The sequence below is a fragment of the Notamacropus eugenii genome, chromosome 1 (genome assembly GCF_028372415.1).
Source record: "Notamacropus eugenii isolate mMacEug1 chromosome 1, mMacEug1.pri_v2, whole genome shotgun sequence".
NCBI lineage: Eukaryota > Metazoa > Chordata > Mammalia > Diprotodontia > Macropodidae > Notamacropus > Notamacropus eugenii.
The window spans coordinates 427,776,825-427,798,357 of record NC_092872.1 but is presented as its reverse complement, the minus strand read 5'-3'; the positions used below and the strand labels follow the sequence as shown (position 1 = coordinate 427,798,357).

The 21,533-nt window shown below is 36.0% G+C and overlaps 2 protein-coding genes across 8 annotated transcripts in view; one reads left to right on the top strand and one right to left on the bottom strand.

Moving 5' to 3' along the window:
- The window catches only part of RPN2 (ribophorin II), an 83,414-nt gene extending 82,986 nt beyond the window's left edge, over positions 1-428 (bottom strand). For all 3 annotated transcript variants that reach the window (XM_072631517.1, XM_072631518.1, XM_072631513.1), the window contains exon 1: positions 291-428. In XM_072631517.1, coding sequence (XP_072487618.1) covers positions 291-303 — 13 coding nt within the window. In that variant the 5' untranslated portion in view covers positions 304-428. The remainder of the gene's footprint in view (positions 1-290) is intronic.
- MROH8 (maestro heat like repeat family member 8) overlaps positions 42-21,533 on the top strand; it is a 65,524-nt gene continuing 44,032 nt past the window's right edge. For 4 of the 5 annotated variants that reach the window (XM_072631510.1, XM_072631509.1, XM_072631507.1 and 1 more), the window contains exons 1-4: positions 42-431; positions 5,298-5,419; positions 7,586-7,731; positions 10,133-10,255. In XM_072631510.1, coding sequence (XP_072487611.1) covers positions 55-431; positions 5,298-5,419; positions 7,586-7,731; positions 10,133-10,255 — 768 coding nt within the window. In that variant the 5' untranslated portion in view covers positions 42-54. The remainder of the gene's footprint in view (positions 432-5,297; positions 5,420-7,585; positions 7,732-10,132; positions 10,256-21,533) is intronic. The other variant, XM_072631508.1, reaches the window with a different exon arrangement.

Genomic DNA, 21,533 nt, shown 5'->3' with positions numbered 1-21,533 from the left:
CCTCCCTGCCCCCACCCCCGCGCGCACCCCCAGCAGGAGCGCCTCCCCCTGGGGATGGGCCGCTCGGGGACCCGTAAGGTCCCTGCGAATCTCTCCCTCCCCTCCTCCTTCCTCTTCCCTCCCCCGCAAAACCGGAACGTGCCGATGACCCTGTTCCGCAGGGGAGGGAGAACACGCCTTTCCAGCTCAAGTGGAGGGCGCATTCGGTTTCCACTGTCTCCCTCTTGGGAGACGAGGACCTCGTGGGTCCCTTCCCCAAGACCAAGCCCGGGCCATGCCCAACGTCTCACCCGGGACCGCCATTTCTTCGAGCTCCGGCCCAGGTCCTGGCGCGCCTCAGCCTTCCGCCCAAGAAGGTGGTTCCAACTAAACGGCGGAGGTGGAGAGGCTATGCAAGAGTATCTTCTCCCGAAAATGGGCTCCAAGGACAGGTGGTTTATCCCTAATCAAAATGTCTTATCCATCTCTGTAAAGCTCTGGCGTGAATCTTTCGAGAAGGTCCTGAAATGCCCACAGAGTCTGTGCGTCGAAGCCCGTCCACCCCCAGGGGCAGAGCCTTCATGGAACCGTCCGCGTAGCAACCGTTAAGCTCCCGGTGGTTCAGGAAAACGGTAGAAGAGGCAGGGAGCCGAACTAGAAACGGGGCTTCTGCTGATTGGCCAATGGCCTTGTCATTCATTCTCTCTGGCGTAGCCCATTTTAAAGGGACAGCAGGCTTGGGGTGGCAAGAAAGGGGGAGAGGAATCAGGAATCTCGAAAGGTTGGCGTCCTCATTTGGGACAGCGGCTATGTAATTCTAATAATTTTAATCGCTCGATGCACCGCAACTCTCTTGCTTCGCGGCTTTGCAAACCTTAATGCTGCACGGAAATGGAAATCCTGTACTCGGTTGTAGCAGCCTTTCCGCTAGGACTTCACCCGCAGGATTCTGGCCATTTTATAGATGAGAACACCGAGTCTCCCAAGAGTCACACTTGTAGTAAAATGTAGGAGCCAGGTTACAAGGCTGCTGCCTGAGGCAGGACCTGGGCTCTGCCCGTTGCACCACACTGCCGGATTCTGTGGCAAACAGTGGATACATGAACGCTCCATTGTGCATTGGGTGCTTTGGGGGAGAGTTGAGGGAAAATGTTAATTGCAGAATGGATACATTCTTCTGTCACTTACAAGGCTCCTAACTTCCAATTCCTTTTAGCACTCGGAACTGTGTCTAAGGTGACTGTTCCTTTTTTAACATGTTTACAGACTAGTCCCAATTGCTAGTAAAGAAAATGTGCTTTTGAAAGGTTTACTCGTGAAAATACTCTTTTTCTAGATAATGTGTCCCCATTTGGGGTTCAGGAAATAGAGAAATTTAATTTCTTTATCCTAGGATTAAGCCAACTCTTGACTTAAGTTCTTAACTAAGTTCCCCTCACACTTGTTGGTTGTGGGACTCTGAGCAAATCGTTTAACCTCTTTGAGCTTCAGTTTCCCCATTTTAGCTCTAAAATGGAGACAACTGATTATAAAATCATGTATATTAAGTGTTTTGCAAACTTAAAAGTGCTCCATAAATGTCAGTTTTATGCCTATTTGCCTATATGGTTGTTCAGTCATTGCAGTTGTGTTGACTCTTTGTGACCCCGTGGACCGTACTGTCCATGGGGTTTTCTTGGCAAAGATACTGGAGTGGTTTGCCATATCCTTCTTCAAGTAGGTTAGGGCAAACCAGAGGTTAAATGACTTGTTGTGTTCGTGCAACAAGTAAATGTCTGAGGATAGGTTTCAGTTCAGTTCTTTCTGACTCCATGTCCACTGCTCTATCCACTGAACCACCTAACTGAAGAGGTTTTGGGATGCTGGGACCCCAAGAATGCCAAGGCAGGATCACCTGGAATGAATTCACACACTCAAACATCCTCTTAGTCACCTGGCAAAAAGGTTATTGTAACGCTTTAGCAAAAGCAGCATGGGTCCTTAAGAGAACCTTGGAAAGGATGGGGATGGTGCTGGGGTTTATATGAAAAGGGGGCATGGGAAAGGAGTGTCACAGAATAGGTAACCTAAGGGTCCAGGAGTCTTTGGGAGCTATGGACGGGAAAAAGAGTAGAGAGTACATCAAACATTGAGGGAGAAAAGACAGTTTTTTTGTTTAGCTGCCAGTTCCCTTGGCGATCTGGTGGGAGGAAGAGTCATTGGACCAGCCAGGGACAAAAATCTGTGGGCCAGGCACCCCTCTGTCTCTTCTGATGGGAGAATGTGCTCTGAAACAAGAGAAAATTTTCTCATGGGACAGGGGCCTACTAAGAAATTGGAAGGCTTTCAGACATGATCTTAGGGCTGTAGCCTGAGCATTCCATCATAACTGCCTCCTATTTATCTATATACTTATACTTACATATATAATATTCAAATTTCCTTTTCACTCTATTGAAGGTCTTTCTCCTGGTCACTTGGAGAACTTCTTGTCTTTGAGTTAGTTGTTAAATTTAACCATTCTGTGTCTCGGAATTTGCATTCTTAGTTTTTTGTTGCTGTCATTGTTCGTTTGAGTTGTTTTGTTTTTCTTCTGGAAGTGATCTGTGAATTTTTTGCACTGGCATTTTATTCTCTGTGTTCAGAAGTTCTAGGCAGCTTTCTTGTATTTTTTCTTGCACTCTCGTGTTGAGGGTTTTTGACTTACCATGTTCTTTTGGGAGACCTGCAATCTGGTTGTCTCAAGTTGTCTTGTCTTCTAGATCAGCATGTTTTGTTTGGATGGAGAACATAATGTATTTTAATGTCTTGTTCTTCACTTCTGTGTACTTGCATTCCCAATTGATTGTTCTCCCTTCTTATTTCTTTGGTGAGTCTTACATCCCAGATTCAAATTTTTCTATGGTATCAATTATTTTTGCTATCCTCCCTTCTCCTTTAAACCAGTCAGGGCCGGCATTTTGTGGTTTGTGCAGGGTCCTTTGGGGAGGACCCTTTTTAAGTGTTGAACCTTCTACTTCATTTTGCAGCATTTATTTATAGATGCCCAGACTGATTTATTCAGTCTAGAGTAAAGTTCCCAACAAACTGCATGAGTGCACAGCAACCCAGTGACTGAGATGCTCCAGCACACTCTGTATTGTTACAGCACACATGAAACTTTCTTTTAAAAACGATTCTAAGTCACTATTTACATGGTTGTTTTTGCTTTCCTTTCTGGATACTCTTGTATATTCTCATTGGTTCATCAACTGTCACTGGATTGGTTCAGTTAGGTCATGTGATCTTGACTGTCCAGTAGACTGTCAGGAATGAAATAGGTGACCTTTCTATTTTCAGATGGTCAAATGCTGAGTGAGTGTAGTAATTGCTTTACTTGAATTAGCTAGCTTCAGAAACCTGAGGTTATGTAAGATAGACTCAAAGTCCCATGCTATCACCTTTAGGAAAGGAAAAACATTGTACTATTCAATAATAAATAAAATCGAAAATACACAGTTTTTCCGTTTTTAGTAGAAATGTTTGTATTATGTATATATTACAAAAACAAAACTTTAAAAGGGCTGCACAGTCGTCAGGTTGTATAAAATTTTTCTGTTCAGAACAATAGCAGGTCTATGTCTGTAAAAAAAATTAGAAGGAACATTCATCTGGAGGCTTATGCTTCTTTATTTATGCTTTTAATATTTTCCCTGTTGATTTATCTGCTTATGTTTAAAGTCTTTGAGTTTTCTTCATGAGATCTTTTGTATTGCATTCTCTCGCCCTCCCTTTTTCCCCCTATTAATTATTTTCTGATGGTAGTTTTATCTCCTTTTGATGGTAATTTTCCTATGGAAAACTCAAAACTTCATGGGCTCCTCCCATGGAAGGCAATTCCCATTTCATCAGTCTCTGTCCCCAGGTGAGGAGAAAAGGGGCACAGGAAGAAAAGTAAAATAAAAGGACTACAGGGAAGGGGAGAGGAAAGGAAAGACAGAGAATTGCCTGTGTCATTGTGCCATAAGAACTGTGGCAGGCAGGATAAAATAGAAAAGATAATTAAGTGCCTACTGTGTGCCAGCCACTATGCTAATCACTTCACAAATATTATCTCATTTGGTAATATTTGATTTTAATACTTAAAACGATAGGCCTTTTTTACGGGTGTTTTTTAATTCACTGATGTTCAATGGATCTTTAATAATGTAGGCAACGAGGACCAAGGGCTTTATATGGAGGAAGCAGGTTCATTTGATTGTTTTCCTGTCTCAGATCAGGAGATTAGATATTGTCCAACAAAGCACCAGCTGTGCTGGCTTGTGACTTGGCAGTTTCTAAAAAAGAGGGTGTGAGGTTTGAGGAGAATGAATCTAGAATAGAGGTTGTTTATTACAAGCAAACCTTATGGATGTCAGAGACCCAAAAAACCAGAGAGGATTGTTTTAACCATCAAAATTATAAGCTTCATTTTCATAATTCAGACTAATTGATCATTTCTCACAGCTAGTATAGTACCCTGAATTACCTCCTGTTTAGTATAGATTCCTTATTGAGATAAACATTAGGCAGGAACTCTGTTAGATTTTAGCTCCAACCTTATTTTACTTCCTTTGCATTTGCCAAATAATTACACAAGTCCTGAAAGTGGGGGAGAGAAATTAAGAGAAAGATTTTGCTTATTGAATCACTCCTACGTGTGACTTGGTAACAAAATTATTTTAGGATCATGGTAGGAAGTTAGAGAAACAATAAGAATCTGCTTGTGAGGTTTGTTTTAAAAAAAAGGAGATAATTAAAATCATGGCTCTAGACTTAGCTTAAAAAGACTGTAGAGATCAGGTCCATCCCTCTTATTTTTCGGATGAAGAAATTGAAGCCCAGAGAAATTGTGACTTGCTGAAAGTCACACAAGTAATGACAGCATTTATATATTCCTTTAGGTTTGTTAAGTACTTTCCAGTTATTATCTCATTTTATCCTCACAACAACCCTGGAAGGTAGGTACTATTATTATTTCTATTTTATAGATGAGGAAATTGAGGCAGAAGTTAAGTGACTTGCCCAAGGTTAAACAGCTAGTAAGCTCCCGAGGATGGTTTTGAACTCAGGTCCTCCAGAAGGCTCCAGGTGCAGGACTCTACTACTATGCCACCTGAGATGTAAGCCTGGGACTGCTACCTGTTTTGTTATGATTCTACTACCTCTTTTCTCAGAGCTAATATGAGAAGAATTCATTATTTGGTCATTATTTGGAATAATTCAGACTTGCAAATCATTGATTTTTCACAAAGTACTCAACAATTCTACCCTCCCAAGGAAAATACATTGCTCTCTTTTAATACTATGTTAATGTCTAGGTTCAGCACTCTTGAAGATACGGTGTTTCCTTATGGTTCTGACAATGATTCTGGAAGTGTGGAGTTACAGCTAAACAACTTGGAAAGGACTAAGAAAGATCCAAATGTCCCTAATCTCATAGGTAAAGGAGAAGAAGAGCCTCTTTAAGTCAAACTGAGAAGTCTGTGGAGTAACTAACTGGGTATCAGTGCATTACTGCAAATCTGGTCCCTTTCCTTTGGGAACTTGCAACCAAGTTAGAAAGACAAGAATGACATTCAGGATTATGAAATTTAGAGTTTCTTAAACCTATGAATTGTAAAATTTAGACTGGAAGAGAATTCAGAGATCATTTAGCCTAATCTCTTCATTTTCCAGATGAGGAAGCCAAGACCCAGAAAAGTTAAGTGACTAGTTCAGTGTCACATAGATAGTAAGTGGCAGAAACAGAATTAGAACTTAGGCCTTTTGACTTCAATCCAGTGCTCTTGTGGCACTATTTCTAGATATAAATAAAAGAAAATAACAACATAATACAACATATTTAGTATCCTTGATGACCACTCTACAGATTGGAAAGGGGCTGACTAGCAAATGAAAGTTGATAGCGATGAATATAGTTTTCTGTGCTTAGATTTTAAAAAGTCATTTGCAGAAACACAAACTAGATAGGACATGGCTTAATAGCACTTTGTGTGAAGAAGATTTTAATTAAATTCCAAAAACACAGTTTCAATGACTTACTATTTTACAGATTTCTTTCCTTGGGATTAAAGGTGAAATAAAACATAGTAGACCATACACAGTTTAGAAGCTGTTATTGACTGCAAAATCAAAATGATTCTGTAATGTGCTGCGGCGACAAAGAAATCCAATGGCATTGCCAGGGGTTGGATCCATTTCTGATCTGTACTTCAGCTGCTTTAGATTGTGACCCCTCCATACCTCCTGTATGCATATGCTTCTTGTCTATGTCTTGTTTTTAACTCTTCCATCGAGTAATCCCATGCACAGGAGGCCTTTCTCCAGGTGTTTAATATTTTGTAGATACCACTGCGGGGCAAGGACTCATCCCTTATCTTAATTTACTATATGATCCACCTGCCTCCCTTGCTGGCCTTATATCTGTTAGATATTATTTTTATCCAAATTCATGTGGGCAGGTCAATTACTCTATTTACACCTGCCACATCTCTGTTCCCCTATATTAGTGACCAGCAGTTTTAATTTTTACAGTTATGATTACTCTAGTTCTTGGCCCCAGAGCATCCCTGAGACAAATTGGTATTAAAAATAGGTTTAGATGGTACATTAGGCTGCATCCATAGTTCAGTGTACAGGGGAGAAAAGGGTTTATATTTGTTTACAGCATATCACTAATAACAAACTAGTCAGACCTTATCTGGAATATTTTGTCAAGTTTTAGGGAATTTCTACCTTGGGAGTTTCCTGTCTGTGTACATTGAAATCACAGGAAACCATCCCCTTTCTCTCCCTAAAAAGGAAATGCTGCCATTATGATTTTTCTGACTACTGAATATTTGGTCCAAACCTTTGATTTCCCTGGATAGGGAATTCTAGTGAGAAATCCCCTACCAATAAGGATCCACAACTATTCTGTAACTTATATTCTTAAAAGTAGCTTGTAGGCACTAAGGTTCAGGGATTCGTCCAGAATCACATAGTCGGGATGTATCCAACGTGGGACTTGAACTCAGGTCTTCTGTCTCTCACCATGTTTGGCCTATATAATTACAGAAATAGAAAATTATTATGGTTAAAAAGAACCTTAAACAGCATCTGATTCAAACCCTTCATTATACAGATATGGAAACAGGTTAAATTATTTGCCTAAAGTCATTCAACATTCTATAAACATTTTTTAAGCATGTATAATGCAATGCACTAAAATGATGGGAATGATACTGAGATAAATAAGACCTTATCCCTGCACTTAAGGAATTTATAATCTAGTAGTGAGGATAAGGTATGTACAGAAATAAATATAACATAAATCAAAATATCAGTGTATAAGGGAAATCCTCACAAAATATGAAATCAGATGGAGGTCCCACCAATATGGAATACTTTGTACATAATAAGGACTATGCTGATCTACTCTTTCTAATTTTAGTCTATACATTGTATTAATGGACTAGGACATGAGTGCCATTGCCTCACAGAGGGAACTTAATACATACTTGTTATAAGTATTCTTTATTCTATACCCTATTACTTTATACTATACCCTACACTATTTCACCATAGCACAGGAAATTTTAACTTCCACCTTTCTTTTTTTTATTAGATTCAGACATTCCTGATACCCTTGAAACTCCTCAACAAGTTGTTACAGAAAACATTACACGTTTGGAGTCTGAAGGGGCTCCAGGTGGGATTGAAATAAAAAAGTTGATAGATTCCATCCAGCACTATCTTAATGGTGATCGGAAGGTAGGAGCGGACTTCACATCATCTCTGATTGGTATTTCTACATTTGTGTATGTCTTCTTTCATAGATACTTAGTTTTCCAGGAGCCAGTCCATGCCCATAAGCACTCACCACCTTTAGCTTAAATTCCCTCTTAATTATATTTGTTCTTTACTTTTTAGTCTGAAGATGACAGAGAATGCAAAGAGACGTGAAGTAGTTCTGCTTTCCCTGGTTTTGTTCTCCATAGCATTATCCATAAACCTGCCCTTGTTCTGGGTGTAGCCTTTCTGATGCTTCTTCCACAGTTTGACTGGAAGGGCTCCATTATGTTTATTGGTCTTTGTGTGTTCATCCTCATGCCTTTTGTGTAAGGCCCTTGGGGAAATAGGAATGTTTTCAAGGGTTTTTTCTTCCTTCTATGTTTCTTCCTAATTGGGATCATTTGTAGTTGTATCATTTGGCTTTTGAAATTTTGGCTTTGAAAACTCTTCCTCCTTGAACCATTTTCATTTTAATAGTGTCTATTTGTACCTACCTTTTCTCTGAATTTTTAAAAATTACTTTCCTGGTTATCTAAGTATCACATCAAACTAGTCCTAATACTCCCCATTCTTGGCTGTTACAAATTCTAACATATTAGAGTTAATAATGGTGATTTTATCCCTAGGTTCTCATTGTTTCCAGTTTAACATTCAAATTTTTCTTTCTGGGCAAATTGAATTTGGTCAGTAGTGGCATTTCCCTTCATTATATTTTCTATCTTCTGAGAGATATGAAGATTATATATTTATTTATTCTTTGGCTTGTAAAATCATAAATTTCAGCACAAAAGTCTTAGGACAAAACAAAATATATATACAATAATAATATAATAGTATTCAATCAAATGGAATAAATATTGAAACATTTGGAAAAGTTTCTTCACAAAAGCTTTATTTGCAGATAGGGCAAGAACTTGTGACCAAACAAAAGATAGGATTATAGGGGATAAAATTTGTCATTTTGATTGCATGAAATTAAGAAGTTTTTGCATAAACAAAACCAATGCAGCCAAAATTAAAAGGAAACTGGGGCTGGGGGGAAGAGGGGATTATGATAAATTTCTTTGATAAATGTTTCATTTCTCAAAATGTGGGAAACTGCACCATGGTTATAAAAATTGGAACCATTCTCATTTAATAAAATGGTCAGAAGATATGAACAGGCAATTTTCAGAAGAAATCAAAGCTATCAATAGTCATATGAAAAAAAGCGCTAACTCATTGTTTAGAGAAATGCAAATTAAAAGATCTCTGAGATACTACCTCACAGATATCAGATTGGCTAACATTACAGAAAAGGAAAATGACAAATGCTGTAAGGCATGCGGAAAAATAGGAACACTAATATACTGTTTGGTGGAGTTGTGAACTGGTCTGACCAGTCTGGAGAACAATTTGGAGCTATGTCCAAAGGGATGTTAAGCTGCAAATATCCTTTGACCCAGCAAAACCACTTATAGGACTGTATCCCAGAGATCAAAGAAAAAGGAAAAGGACTTATATGTACAAAAAATATTTATGGAAACTTTCTTTTGTGGTAGCAAAGAATTAGAAATGGCCATCAATTGAGGAATGGCTGAACAAGTTGTGGTATATACCTGTGATGGAATACTCTTGTGCTGCAAAGCATTATGAAAAGGATGGATTCAGAAAACCTTGGAAGACTTAAGTGAACTGATACAAAGTTAAATGAGCAAAACCAAAACATTGTACACAGAGAAATATTGTAAAGATGATCAGCTGTGAAAGACTTAATTACTCTAATCAAATGCAATAATTCAAGACAGTTCTAAAAGACTCAAGATGGAAAATGTATCCACCTCCAGAAAGCAAACTGATGAACTTGGAGTGCAGATTGAAGCATACTTTTTATCACTTTATTAATCTTCTTATTTTTTACTTTTTGTAAGTTGTCTAAGATGAAAATGTTTTGCATCACTTCATATGTATGATGGACATCATATTGCTTGACTTCTCAATGGGTGGGAGTGGGGCTGGATGAAGGAAGTTTTTAACTCAAAATTTTTAAAAAAGTTAAAAAAAGCAACAAAGAAAAAAGTGCTATATGCATGTAATATATTAAGGGCAGCCCAATGTAGTGGAAAGGACAGTGTGTTATGTACCAGGTTTCTAGTCCTAGTTTTGTGACCTCAAGCAAATCACTTATGTATGTGCATTCTGGGCATTTGAACCTCACAAAACAGAGTCTACACTTAAATTCTCTAGGCCTTGTTTTCCACATTTGTAAAAAAGCAGGTTAGGCTTGATTATCTCTGGGATCCCTTCCAGCTCTAATATTCTGTGATTTTAAAAGAAACCTTAAATACAGTAAACATTTGTTAAGCATCTATTACATATATTTTTTCCCCCATAAATTCAGGGTGATCTCGAAAAGCTGACATTCTTGCGATCTTTGTCCACTCTCAGCCGAACTTTATCCTATGATGAAACCACTGAATCATTCATTCGTGAACACATCTCACAAATCTTGGATGCTATAGCTGTGAGTATTTCACCCTTATTTAATTTTCACAAATTATCTAGGATTCATTTTTTCACCAACAGAATTTTTACCAGCTCACCAATATTTCCTAATGCTTTCATCCTTCCTCCCCCACCTACAAATAATTTTTAATGGCATAATAACAGTATATAGGCATCAAGCTGTGCCAAAGGTAAAACTGTGAAGTAAGCCAAGTTTGTCTTTGGTACCCTCTTTGCCACCATTCTAACAGCAAACTAACCTCCTTTACTCTCATTTCTGGAACGGGAATGGGAATTCTTGTAAATTTTGTCAGCATTAGCTGATAACTAAAATAACTAAAACGTTAGCTGTGACCTTTTACAACAATCAACGTCTGAGCTAGCCTTGTACAGATAATGGGATACTGTGATGTGCTGTGAGAGAGCACTGAGAGTACCTCCATGCAATGTGTGGGATATTCCTCTGGGATCTTGTAGTGGCTTTATGAGTGCAGAGATCAGATGGAGTGAAGGCTAGTTGTACTGGTGCTTTGGCTGGAGTATTTAGGTGAGTAATAACAAGTGAGTAATAACAAGAGTGGGATTGATTTATCTTTGATCAGGGTAACATAGAAGAGGTGGTCAAAAAGATTGTGAAGAGGAATGAAATATGTGCAGGAGCGTGACTCAGCTTCAGTGTTGGAGCCTGTGTCTTTCTTTGCCTATTTCATCATAATGAGGAATGAGGATATTTGTGTCCTTCTGAAGCTGAGGCTCATGCTGCTTCAGATTTAAGTGTTTGATGATAAAGCTAGAGGTCATATGCATTCTTTAAAAATTTTTTTTGTTATTTTGACTTTATCAAATGTCAATTAACATTTCTGGATACATGGAACAGAAAAAAAAGGATTACATATAAAGTCTCAAATCTTTGTTATGATATATATTAGTTACATATAAATATATTTATGTTTTGTCTATATATAAATAAAAATATATTTTAACATGTTAATTTAAAACTTTTGCTTATTTGCATCCCCTTCTAAAATCCTTTCTTGTTCTCTTCTGTTTTTTTTAATATTTCATCTCTCTTACTTCTCACCCCAAAAAACCCTTCCCTTGAATTTAAAACGCACACATACACATGTACACGCAGACACATACACATATGCACACACAAAAACATTTCATGTCAAATAAGTCCTGTCAAGTAAAACAACTCTGTGTATTTGTATGTGTGAAATCTGTCTATCTATCTATCTATTATGTTTAACATCATCGTACATGTATAGCCTATATCAGATTGTTTGCTGTCTTGGGAAAGGGGAAGCGTAGGGAAGGAGAAAAAATTTTGGAACTCAGAATCTTATAAAAGTGAAAACAAAACTATCTTTAGATGTAATTGGAAAAAAATAACTATTAAGTGGAAAAAATAAATTAAGTGGAAAAAATAAATATAGATATATGTATATGTATACATGTACATACACACATATAGATATAGACAGATATAGATATATAATCTCACATCCATGTCTGTCACTCAACTAGGAGATGGGTAGCACCATACTTGATCATTCATTCACTGGGGCTGTGACTGGTCACTGTATTGATTAGAGTTTTTAATTCTTTCAAAGTTGTTTTTTCTTTACAATGTAGTCACCGTATAAATTATTCACCTAGTGCTTCTCATTTCATGCTGATCAGTTTATATAAGTTTTATCATGTTTCTCTTTTATTTTTTCTTAAGGCAGAGTAATGTTCCATTACATTCATATACAAGGATTTGACGAACCATTCACCAATTGATGGGTACCCTCTTATTTTCTAGTTTTTTGTTACCACAGAAAGTACTGCTATAAATTTCTGTACATGTAGATCTTTTCCTTTTGTCTTTGATTTGGGTTTGGGGGAATAGTATTAGCCTATTAGTTTAATCACTGAGTCAAAGTGAATTCATAGTTTAGTAACTTTTTGTGTATAGTTCCAATTTGCTTTCTAGAATGGCTGGACCATTTCATAGCTGACTAATAGTAACATTATTTGTATTTTCTTTCTATTTCCTCCAACTTTTACCTTCAACAATTGTTATTTCTTTTTCTTTTTTTGGTTACTTTGCCATCCTAATGGAATTGAGATGGAACCACTTATTTGTTTTAGCTTGTGTTTCTCACATTATTAGTGATTTGTAACATTTTACATATGATTATTGATATTTTGGATTTCTTTTCTTGAGAATTGTCTTTTCATATCCTTTGATATTTATTTACTGTTAATCTTATATTAATTACTATTACTATTAATCTTATATATTTGAATGAGTTTTCTATATATCAAATAGCAGATCTTTATCAAAGACATCTGCTACAAAGATTTTTCCCAGTTAACTATTCTCTTCTAATTTTGTCTGCATTGATTTTGTTTGTGCAGAAGCTTTTCAATTTTATGCAATCAGTATAATATTATCCACTTTATCTTCTATAATTCTTTTTACCTCATGTTTGGGAAAAAATTCTTTCTCTAGTCATAGTTCTTTGAAGCCTGTAGCTTTAAAAGACACAGGTCAAATTCATTCTAGAACTACCTATCTTGTTAACTTTACTTTCAACTTCCCATCTTGGAGAAGGGGCATATAACAGTAGTCTTTGGGCATGTCATACTAAGGTAATAAGAGTCAGGACCAGGATTAACTGTTAAAATGGGAAAGGAATAGGCAACAGCAGAGGAAGAAAACAACAGAGGGAAAATTAATAAGGCTCAGAAATTAAGGAGGATGGTGGAATAGTTCAGAAAATTTCAGGCTCTCCAAATTTCCTCCACAAACAAGACAGAAGATTGCCTCAAAGTGAATGTAGAGTGACAAAAATAAAGAAAAATTGAAGTCTTCCTAAGAGATACTCAGGAAAGACTTGACCTCCAGGTTTGGCCTCAGGAGCTTTCACGTCACAGAAAGTGAGGAAATAGGAGAGCTGAGCAGGGAAAGATTGAAAGACCCTCTGCTATCTTGGGATGCCAGGCATAGCTGTGCTGACCAGATGCAGACCTGGGCTGTGACTGTGGATGAGAAGGAGCTAGCATGTGCCTAATGAGTTCAGTAGCAGAGAGACAAGACCCCTGGTGCCTGTGGGCACTTGTACAAGAGTGAAGTCCTTGGTTTCAGTTTCAGGGCAGAGGGGAAGCCTGAAGTTTGCAGTCATGGCAGGAGTGGCTGGGAACACTAGCTGTGGCTTGGGGGTAGAGAGAAGTGCCTGAGGTTGGGCCCCACCTAGCTCAGAAAATCATAGTAAGAAAGACCTGAATAGGACCTGTGTGAAAGAGGAGCATTCCATCTGGCTGATCAGGCCCCAGCCGAGGGCAGTGGGGGTTTTGGCAGTGGTGGCCTGCAGTGGTAGCAGCAATGACAGAGGCTGCTTCTGGAGCTCTGGGCCCACAGATGGTGGAGGATCAAGCAGCTTATACGAAGTCCCTGAAACCTGGGACAGTACACCTACCCCAACTGGAAGCAGAGTCCTAGCTTCACAAAGAGTTAGAAAGTAAAGTATTTGACTGGGAAGATGAGTAAACATTGTAAAAGAACTCAGACTATAGAATCTTACTTTTATGATAAAGAAGATCAAAACGTAGAAACAGAAGCAGACAACTAAGTCAAAATTCCTACATCAAAAGCCTTCAAGAAAAATATGAATTGGTCATAGGCCATGAAAGAACTCAAAAAGGATTTTGAAAATCAAGTAAGAGAAGTAGAGGAAAAATTGGGAAGACAAATGAGAGTGATGCAAGAAAATCATGAAAATAGAGTCAACGGCTTACTAAAGGAGACCCCCCAAAATAATGAAGAAAATAACAACTTAAAAAAATACACTAACCCAAATGGCAAAAGAAGTCCAAAATGCCAATGAGGAGAAGAATGCCTTAAAAAGCAAAATCAGCCTAATGGAAAAGGAGATCCAAAAGCTCACTGAAGAAAATAATTCCTTCAGAGTTAGAATGGAGCAAATGGAAGCTGATGACTTTATGAGAAATAAAGAAATTATAAAACAGAACCAAAAGAATGACAAAGTAGAAGACAATGTGAAATATCTCATTGGAAAAACCACTGATCAGAAAATAGACCCAGAAGAGATGATATAAAAATTATTGGCCTACCTGAAAGCCATGATCAAAAACAGAGCCTAGACATCATCTTTCAAGAAATTATCAAGGAAAATTGCCCTGATATTCTAGAACCAGAGGGTAAAATAGAAATTGAAAGAATCCACTGATCACCTCTGGAAAGAGATCCTAAAAAGAAAACTCCTAGGAATATTGTAGCCAAATTCCAGAGTTCCCAGGTCAAGGAGAAACTATTGCAAGCAGCCAGAAAAAAACAATTTGAGTATTGTGGAAATATAGTCAGGATAACACAAGATCTAATAGCTTCTACGTTAAAGAATCAAAGGGCTTGGAATATGACCTTCCGGAGGTGAGAGGAGCTAGGATTAAAAACCAAGAATCACCTACCCAGAAAAGCTGAGTATAATCCTTCAGGAGGAAAAAATGGATATTCAATGAAATAGAGGGTTTTAAAGCATTCTTGATAAAAAAGACATTAGCTGAATAGAAAATTTGACTTTCAAATACAAGAATCAAGAGAAGCATGAAAAAGTAAACAGGAAAGAGAAATCATAAGAAACTTATTAAAATTGAACTGTTTACATTCCTACATGGAAAGATGATATTTGTGACTCACAAGACCTTTCTCTGTATTAGGAAAGTTGGAGGAGATAGACAAACAGACAGACAGACAGATAGATAGATAGATAGATAGAGGGCACAGGGTGAGTTGAATATGAAGAGATGATATCAAAAAAATAAATTAAGGGATGACAGAGGAATATACTGGGAGAAGTAGAAAGGAAGAGATAGAATAGGGTAAATTATCTTACATAAAAGAGGCAAGAAACAGGTTTCACAATGGAGGGGGTGGTGAAAAAGAATGACTGAACCTTACTCTCATCATATTTGGCTTAAGAAGGGAATAACATAAACACTCAATTGAGTATCTTACCCTACAGGAGAGTAGAGGGAAAAGGGATAAGGGAAGGGGGATGATAGAAGGGAGGGCAGATTGGAGGAGGGGATAGTCAGAACCAAATACTTTTGAAAAGGGACAGGGTCAAAGTAGAAAATAGAATAATTGGGGGGTGGGATAGGATGGAGGGAAATATAGTTAGTCTTTCACAACATGACTACTAATGGAAGTATTTTGCATAACTACACATGTATAACCTATATTGAATGGCTTGCCTTCTCAAAGAGGGTGGATGGGGAAGGAAGAAAGGAGAGAATTTGGAACTCAAAGTTTTGAAAACAAATGTTAAAAAATTGTTTTCATATGCAACTGGGAAATAAGATATACAAGCAATGGAGTATAGAAATCTATTGTGCCCTTCAAGAAAGTAAAGGGGAAGGGGATAAGAAGCAGGGATTATAAAAGGGAGGGCAGACTGGGGTTTGGGGTAATCAGAATGCATGCCATCTGGGGTAGGGTGGGAGGAGGGAGAGGGGGAGAAAATTTGGAACTCAAAATCTTATGGAAATGAATGTTGAAGACTAAAAATAAATAAATAATTTTTTTTAAAAAAGAAAGACTTGATACCCAGGGCATCATTACTCACACCTTGGGACTAGAACCTGATTACAATAATAAGCTGCTAAAAATAAAATAAAAACAAAAATAAAAATAAAAATGAGTAAGAAAGGAGAAAGAACATAACTACAGCCAACTACTACAGGAATAGAGAAGATCTGAGTTCCTATTCAGGGTAAGATAATGAAGTAAAAAGAGCCACTCCTACCTCAAAGAGAAATGTCAAATGGTCACAAACCCAAAAAAATTCTTGGAAGAACTTACAAAGAACTTCAAAAATCAAATAAGAGAAACCTAGGAAAAATGAGAAAAAAATAAAAGCAATCCAAGAAAATTATGAAAAGAGAGTGATCCAATTGGAAAAAATGATCCAAGGACGTAAGGAAGAAAACAACTCCTTGAAAACTGCAGTTGAGCAAGGGGAAGCAAATGATATTATAAGACACTAAGAAATAATAAGACAAAAATCAAAAGACAGAAAAAAGGAAGAGAATATGAAACATCTCATTAGAAAAACAACTGATCTGGAGAACAGATCAAATAGATACAACATAAGAATTGTTGGGCTACCTGAAAGTTAAAATCAAAAAAAGAATCTTGATACAATATTACGAGAAATTATTAAGGAAAATTGCCCTGAAGTGCTAGAATAAGAGGATAAAGTAGAAATGGAAACAATCTACTGATCGCCACTTGAAAGAGATCCCAGAATGAAAACTAAAGGAATATCTAGCCAAGTTTCAGAGTTCCCAGATTAAGGAGAAAGTATTACAAGCAATAACAAAAGAAAAAAACAATATAAATACTGTGTAGCTACAATTAGCATTATGTAAGCCCAACAGCTTCCACACTAAAAGGCCATAGGTCTTGGAACATTATATTACAGGGAGCAAAAGAGCTGAGGCTATAGCCAAAAATAACTTACCCAGCAAAGTTGTATATATACCTGAATAACAAAAAATAAATGTTTAGTGAACTGAAACGCTTTTAGATATTTGTGACAAAAAGACTAGAACTCAATGGAAAATTCAACATATAAGATCCAAGAGAAATAAAAGACAACATTAAGGACCAATTCTAAGGGACTCAATAAGGTCAAACTGTTTACTTCTTATATATAAAATGTTATCAATATTCTTACGACTGTCGTTATTACTTGGGTAGTTTGGAGAAAGGCTGGGACCAAGCTGAGCATGATGGGGTGATTCTAATAAAATTTGGTAGGAGAAGGTAAAGAAGTAATTGTCTCATACAAATGAGGCATGAAAAGAAGAACTGATATAGAGGAAATGTGGGAGTGGAGTACTGGTAGTACTGGAAACTTACCTCTCATTGAATCTGGGGTAAAGGGAACAACATACATATTAGGAGGGGTATAAAAGTCTTTGAAATTTATAAAGAAGAGAGGGAGGGAATGGGATAGGGTTGAGTGTGTAGATTAAGATATAGGACAGTATGAGGAGAGGATAAAGAAAGGATTCTTTAAAAGGGTGTGAATTAGGGAGGTAGTAAATTAGATGGGTGAGGAGGGACAGAAAGGCTGAGAAGGACCATAATGAAGAAAAATAGGATGAAGGGAAATACACAAATAGTAATTATAACTTTGAATGTGAGTGGGATGAATTCACCCATAAAACAGAGATGGATAACAGGATAGATTAAAAATCAGAATCCAATAATATGTTGTTTACAAGAAACTTATAAAAATGAGAGATACACACCAAGTTAAAATAAATGGCTGGAGTAGAATTTATTATGCTTTGGCTGGTGTAAAAAAAATGCAAGGAGTAGTAGCAATTTATGATCCTCATACAAAGCTAAAGCTAAAATAGTTTTAATTAAAAGAAATAAACAGGGAAACTACATTATGATGAAAGGTACCATAGACAATGAAACAATATCAGTACTAAACCTATATGCACCAAATACTCTCTAAACTTTTAAAAAGAAAGATTAAATAAATTGCAGGTAAAAATAGACAATATTACTAATAATAGTGGGGGACTTTAATCTTTTCCTCTCAGAACTAGATAAATTTAACCAAAAAGTAAATAAGGGAAGGAAGTAAATAGAAGTTTAGATAAGCTGGATATGATAGATATCTGGAGAGAGTTGAATGGGAATAGAAAGGAATACACCTTTTCTCAGTGATACTTGATACTTTTACAAAGATTGACCATATGTTAGGGCATAAAATTTTTATAGTGAAAAGCAGAAGTACTAAATGCAACCTTTTGAGATCACAGTGCAATAAAAATTATTTTAAAAAAATAAGGGACCATAGAAACACAGAATAAGAACTAATTGGAAGCTAAACAACCTATTATTAAAGAATGAGTGGGTTAAAGAACAAATCATGGAAGCAGTTTCATTAAAGAGAATGACAATAATGAGACAACTTGAGACACAGCAAAAGCAGTAATCAGAAGAAAATTTATATCTCTAAATGTTTATACCAATAACATAGAGAAAGAGCAAACCAATGAGTTGGGTATGCAATTAAGAAAACTAGAAAAAGAACAAACTAAAAATCCCCAATTAAATTCTAAATCAGAAATCCTAAAAATTAAAGATGAGATTAATAAAATTGAGTGTAAGAAAACCATTGAATTAATAAATAAAACTAGAAGTTTGTTTTATTTTGTGCAATTATATGCTAATAAATTTAACAAATTAAGTGAAGTGGAAGAATATTTGCAAAAATATACTGTCTAGATAAACAAAAGAGGAAAGAGAATATCTAAGTAATCTATTTTAGAAAAAGCAATTAAACAGGCCATAAATGGGCTTCCTAAAAAAAAAGCACCAGGACCAGATGGATTTGCAAGTGGATTCTATCAAACATTTAAAGACCAACTAATTCAAATGTTAATTAAATTATTTGAAATAATAGGCAAAGAAGGGATCCTATCAAACTCCTTTTCTGAAACAAATATTATATTGATATCTAAATCAAGAAGAGTAAAAACAGAGAAAAAATTACAGACCATTTTCATTCATGAATATGAATGCAAAAATCTTAAAATAAAATTGTAGCCAGGAGAGTATAACGATATATTACAAAGATCATACATTGTGGCTAAGTGGGATTTATACCAGGAATGCAAAGAAGGTGGGCATAATGAAAATTATTAATATACTTGATATATCAATAAAAGCAACAAAAATCATGATTATATTAATAGATGCAGAAAAACTTTTGATCAAGTACAATACTCATTTCTGTTACCAACGCTTGAAAGTATAGGTATAAGTGGATTTTTCCTTAAATTGATAAGAAGCCTTTACCTAAAACTATCAGCAAGTATTATTTGTAATGGAGATAAGCTAGAAGCTTTCTCAGTAAGATCTGTTGTGAAACAAGTTTGCCCACTGTTGCCAATATTATTCAGTATTGTATTGAAAATCCTAGCAATAGCAATAAGAGGAGAAAAAGAAATAAAAGGAATCAGAATAGTCAATGAGGTAATAAAATTATCTGTTTTTGCAGACAACATGATGATATACTTGGAAAATTCTAAAAACCCAACTAAAAAGTTAGTGGAAATAATAATTTTAGCAAAGTACCAAGATATAAAATAAACCCACATAAATCATTAGGATTCCTATCTATTGCCAAGAAACCCTGCAAGAAGGCATGGTAAGAGATACCCCATTTAAAATCATTCTAAACAGTATAAAATACCTGGAAGTATGCCTGCCAAAAAGAAAAAAACAACACAGGGGCTATATGAACAAAATTATTTAAAAAATTTTTAGATACAAATAAAATAAGATTTGAATAATTGGAGAAATAGTAATTGTTCCTTGGTGGGCAGGGCCAATATAATAAAAATGACAACCTAAACTAATTAATATATTCATGCCATTCCAATTAAATTACCAAAAAAAAAGTATTTTACTGAGTTAGAAAAAAATAACAAAATTCACTTTGGAAGAACAAAAGGTAAATGATATCACAGGAACTAATGAAAAAAAATCTAAAGAAGGGAGGTTTAGCAGTACCAGATCTTAAATTACATTATAAGCCAATAATTATTAAAATTATCTAGTACTGGATAAGAAATAGAAAGGTAGATCAGTGATGCAGAATAGATAAACAATTACAATAGCAAATGACTAAAATAACCTGTGTTTAACAAATGTAAAAGCTTAAGGTTTGGGGATAATAAGTCATTATTTGGTTAAAAAAAAAAGTTGGGAAAGCTGGAGAGCAAGTTGGCAGAAATTGGGCATAGACCAACATCTTACACCACTTACCAAAACAAGGTCAAAATGGATACATGACCTAGATATAAAAGGAAATGTTACAAGAAAATTTGAAGAAAATGGAACATATTATTATTAGACTTACGGACAGGCAAACAACTTATGAATAAACAAGAGATAAAGAACACTGGGATGTGTAAAGTGGATAATTTTGATTACATTAAATTTAAAATGATTTGTACAAATAACACAAATTGTAGCCAAGATCAGAAGGAAAGCAGAAAATTTGGAGAAAAATTTATAAACAGTTTTTCAGATAAAGGTCTCATATCTCAAATATATGAGAATTCTGTCAGTCTATAAGAATGAGAGTCATTCCCCAGTTGATAAATGGATAAGAACTGGCAGTTTTCTGACGAAAAAAAAGCAAAACTATTTATAGTCATATAAAAATGCTCTGAATCATTATTAATTAGAGAAATGCACATTAAAACAACCTTGAGATATCTTTTTATACCTGCCAGATTGGCTAAAACGGTTGAAGTGAAAATGGAGGGCATGTGGAAAAATTGGAACACTTACTCACTATTGTTGGAACTGTGAACTAATTCCACCATTTTGGAGAGCAGTTTGGGACTATGTCCAAAGAGTTATAAAATTGCCTTATACACTTTGGCCCAGCAATATCACTATTAGATCTCTTTCCCAAGATGATTAGGGAAAAGGAATAAGAACCTATATATTCTAAATTATTTATAGCATCTCTCTTTGTGGTAGCAAAGAACTGGAAATTGTAGGCATACCCATTAACTGGGGAATGGCTGAACAAGTTACAGTATAAAATCGTGATGGAGTACCACTGTGCTGTAAGAAATGTTGAGCTTGATGATTTTAGAAAAACATGAAAAGTACTATACAAATAATGAAGCGCAAAATGAGCATAACCAAGAGAACATTATGTACGGTAACAGCAATATTGTTTAAACAACTTTGAGCAGGCAAGTCATTTTGATTATTGTAAATATCCAGATTAACTACAAAGGACCTGTGAAGGCAGATGCTGTCTACATCCACAGAAAGAAATGATAAATGGAATTCTGTATAGTATGGCTTTACAGATACACGCACATGTACCTAATTGTAGTGTTTCTAGGGTGGGGGAAGGTGAGAGGGAAAGAAATTTAGATGATAATTTTATTATATACTTAAAAGGAAAGGCAAGTTGTACATAATAGATTTGGAGTTTCATGTGCAATCCTTTCTTATGGAAATGCTTGTTTTATTTCTTAAGTTCAGAATTAAAAAAAAGAATGATTAATTGGTTATGAGAAAGGAGAAAAATAATTTCAAGGTTATGGTCTAGAGCAATTCTTTTTTTTTTAAATTTAATTTTCCCCCCAATGACATGTAAAAACAAATTTTAACATTATTTTTTTTTTAGTTTTGAGTTAAAAATTCTCTCCCTCCCTCTCCGCCTTTG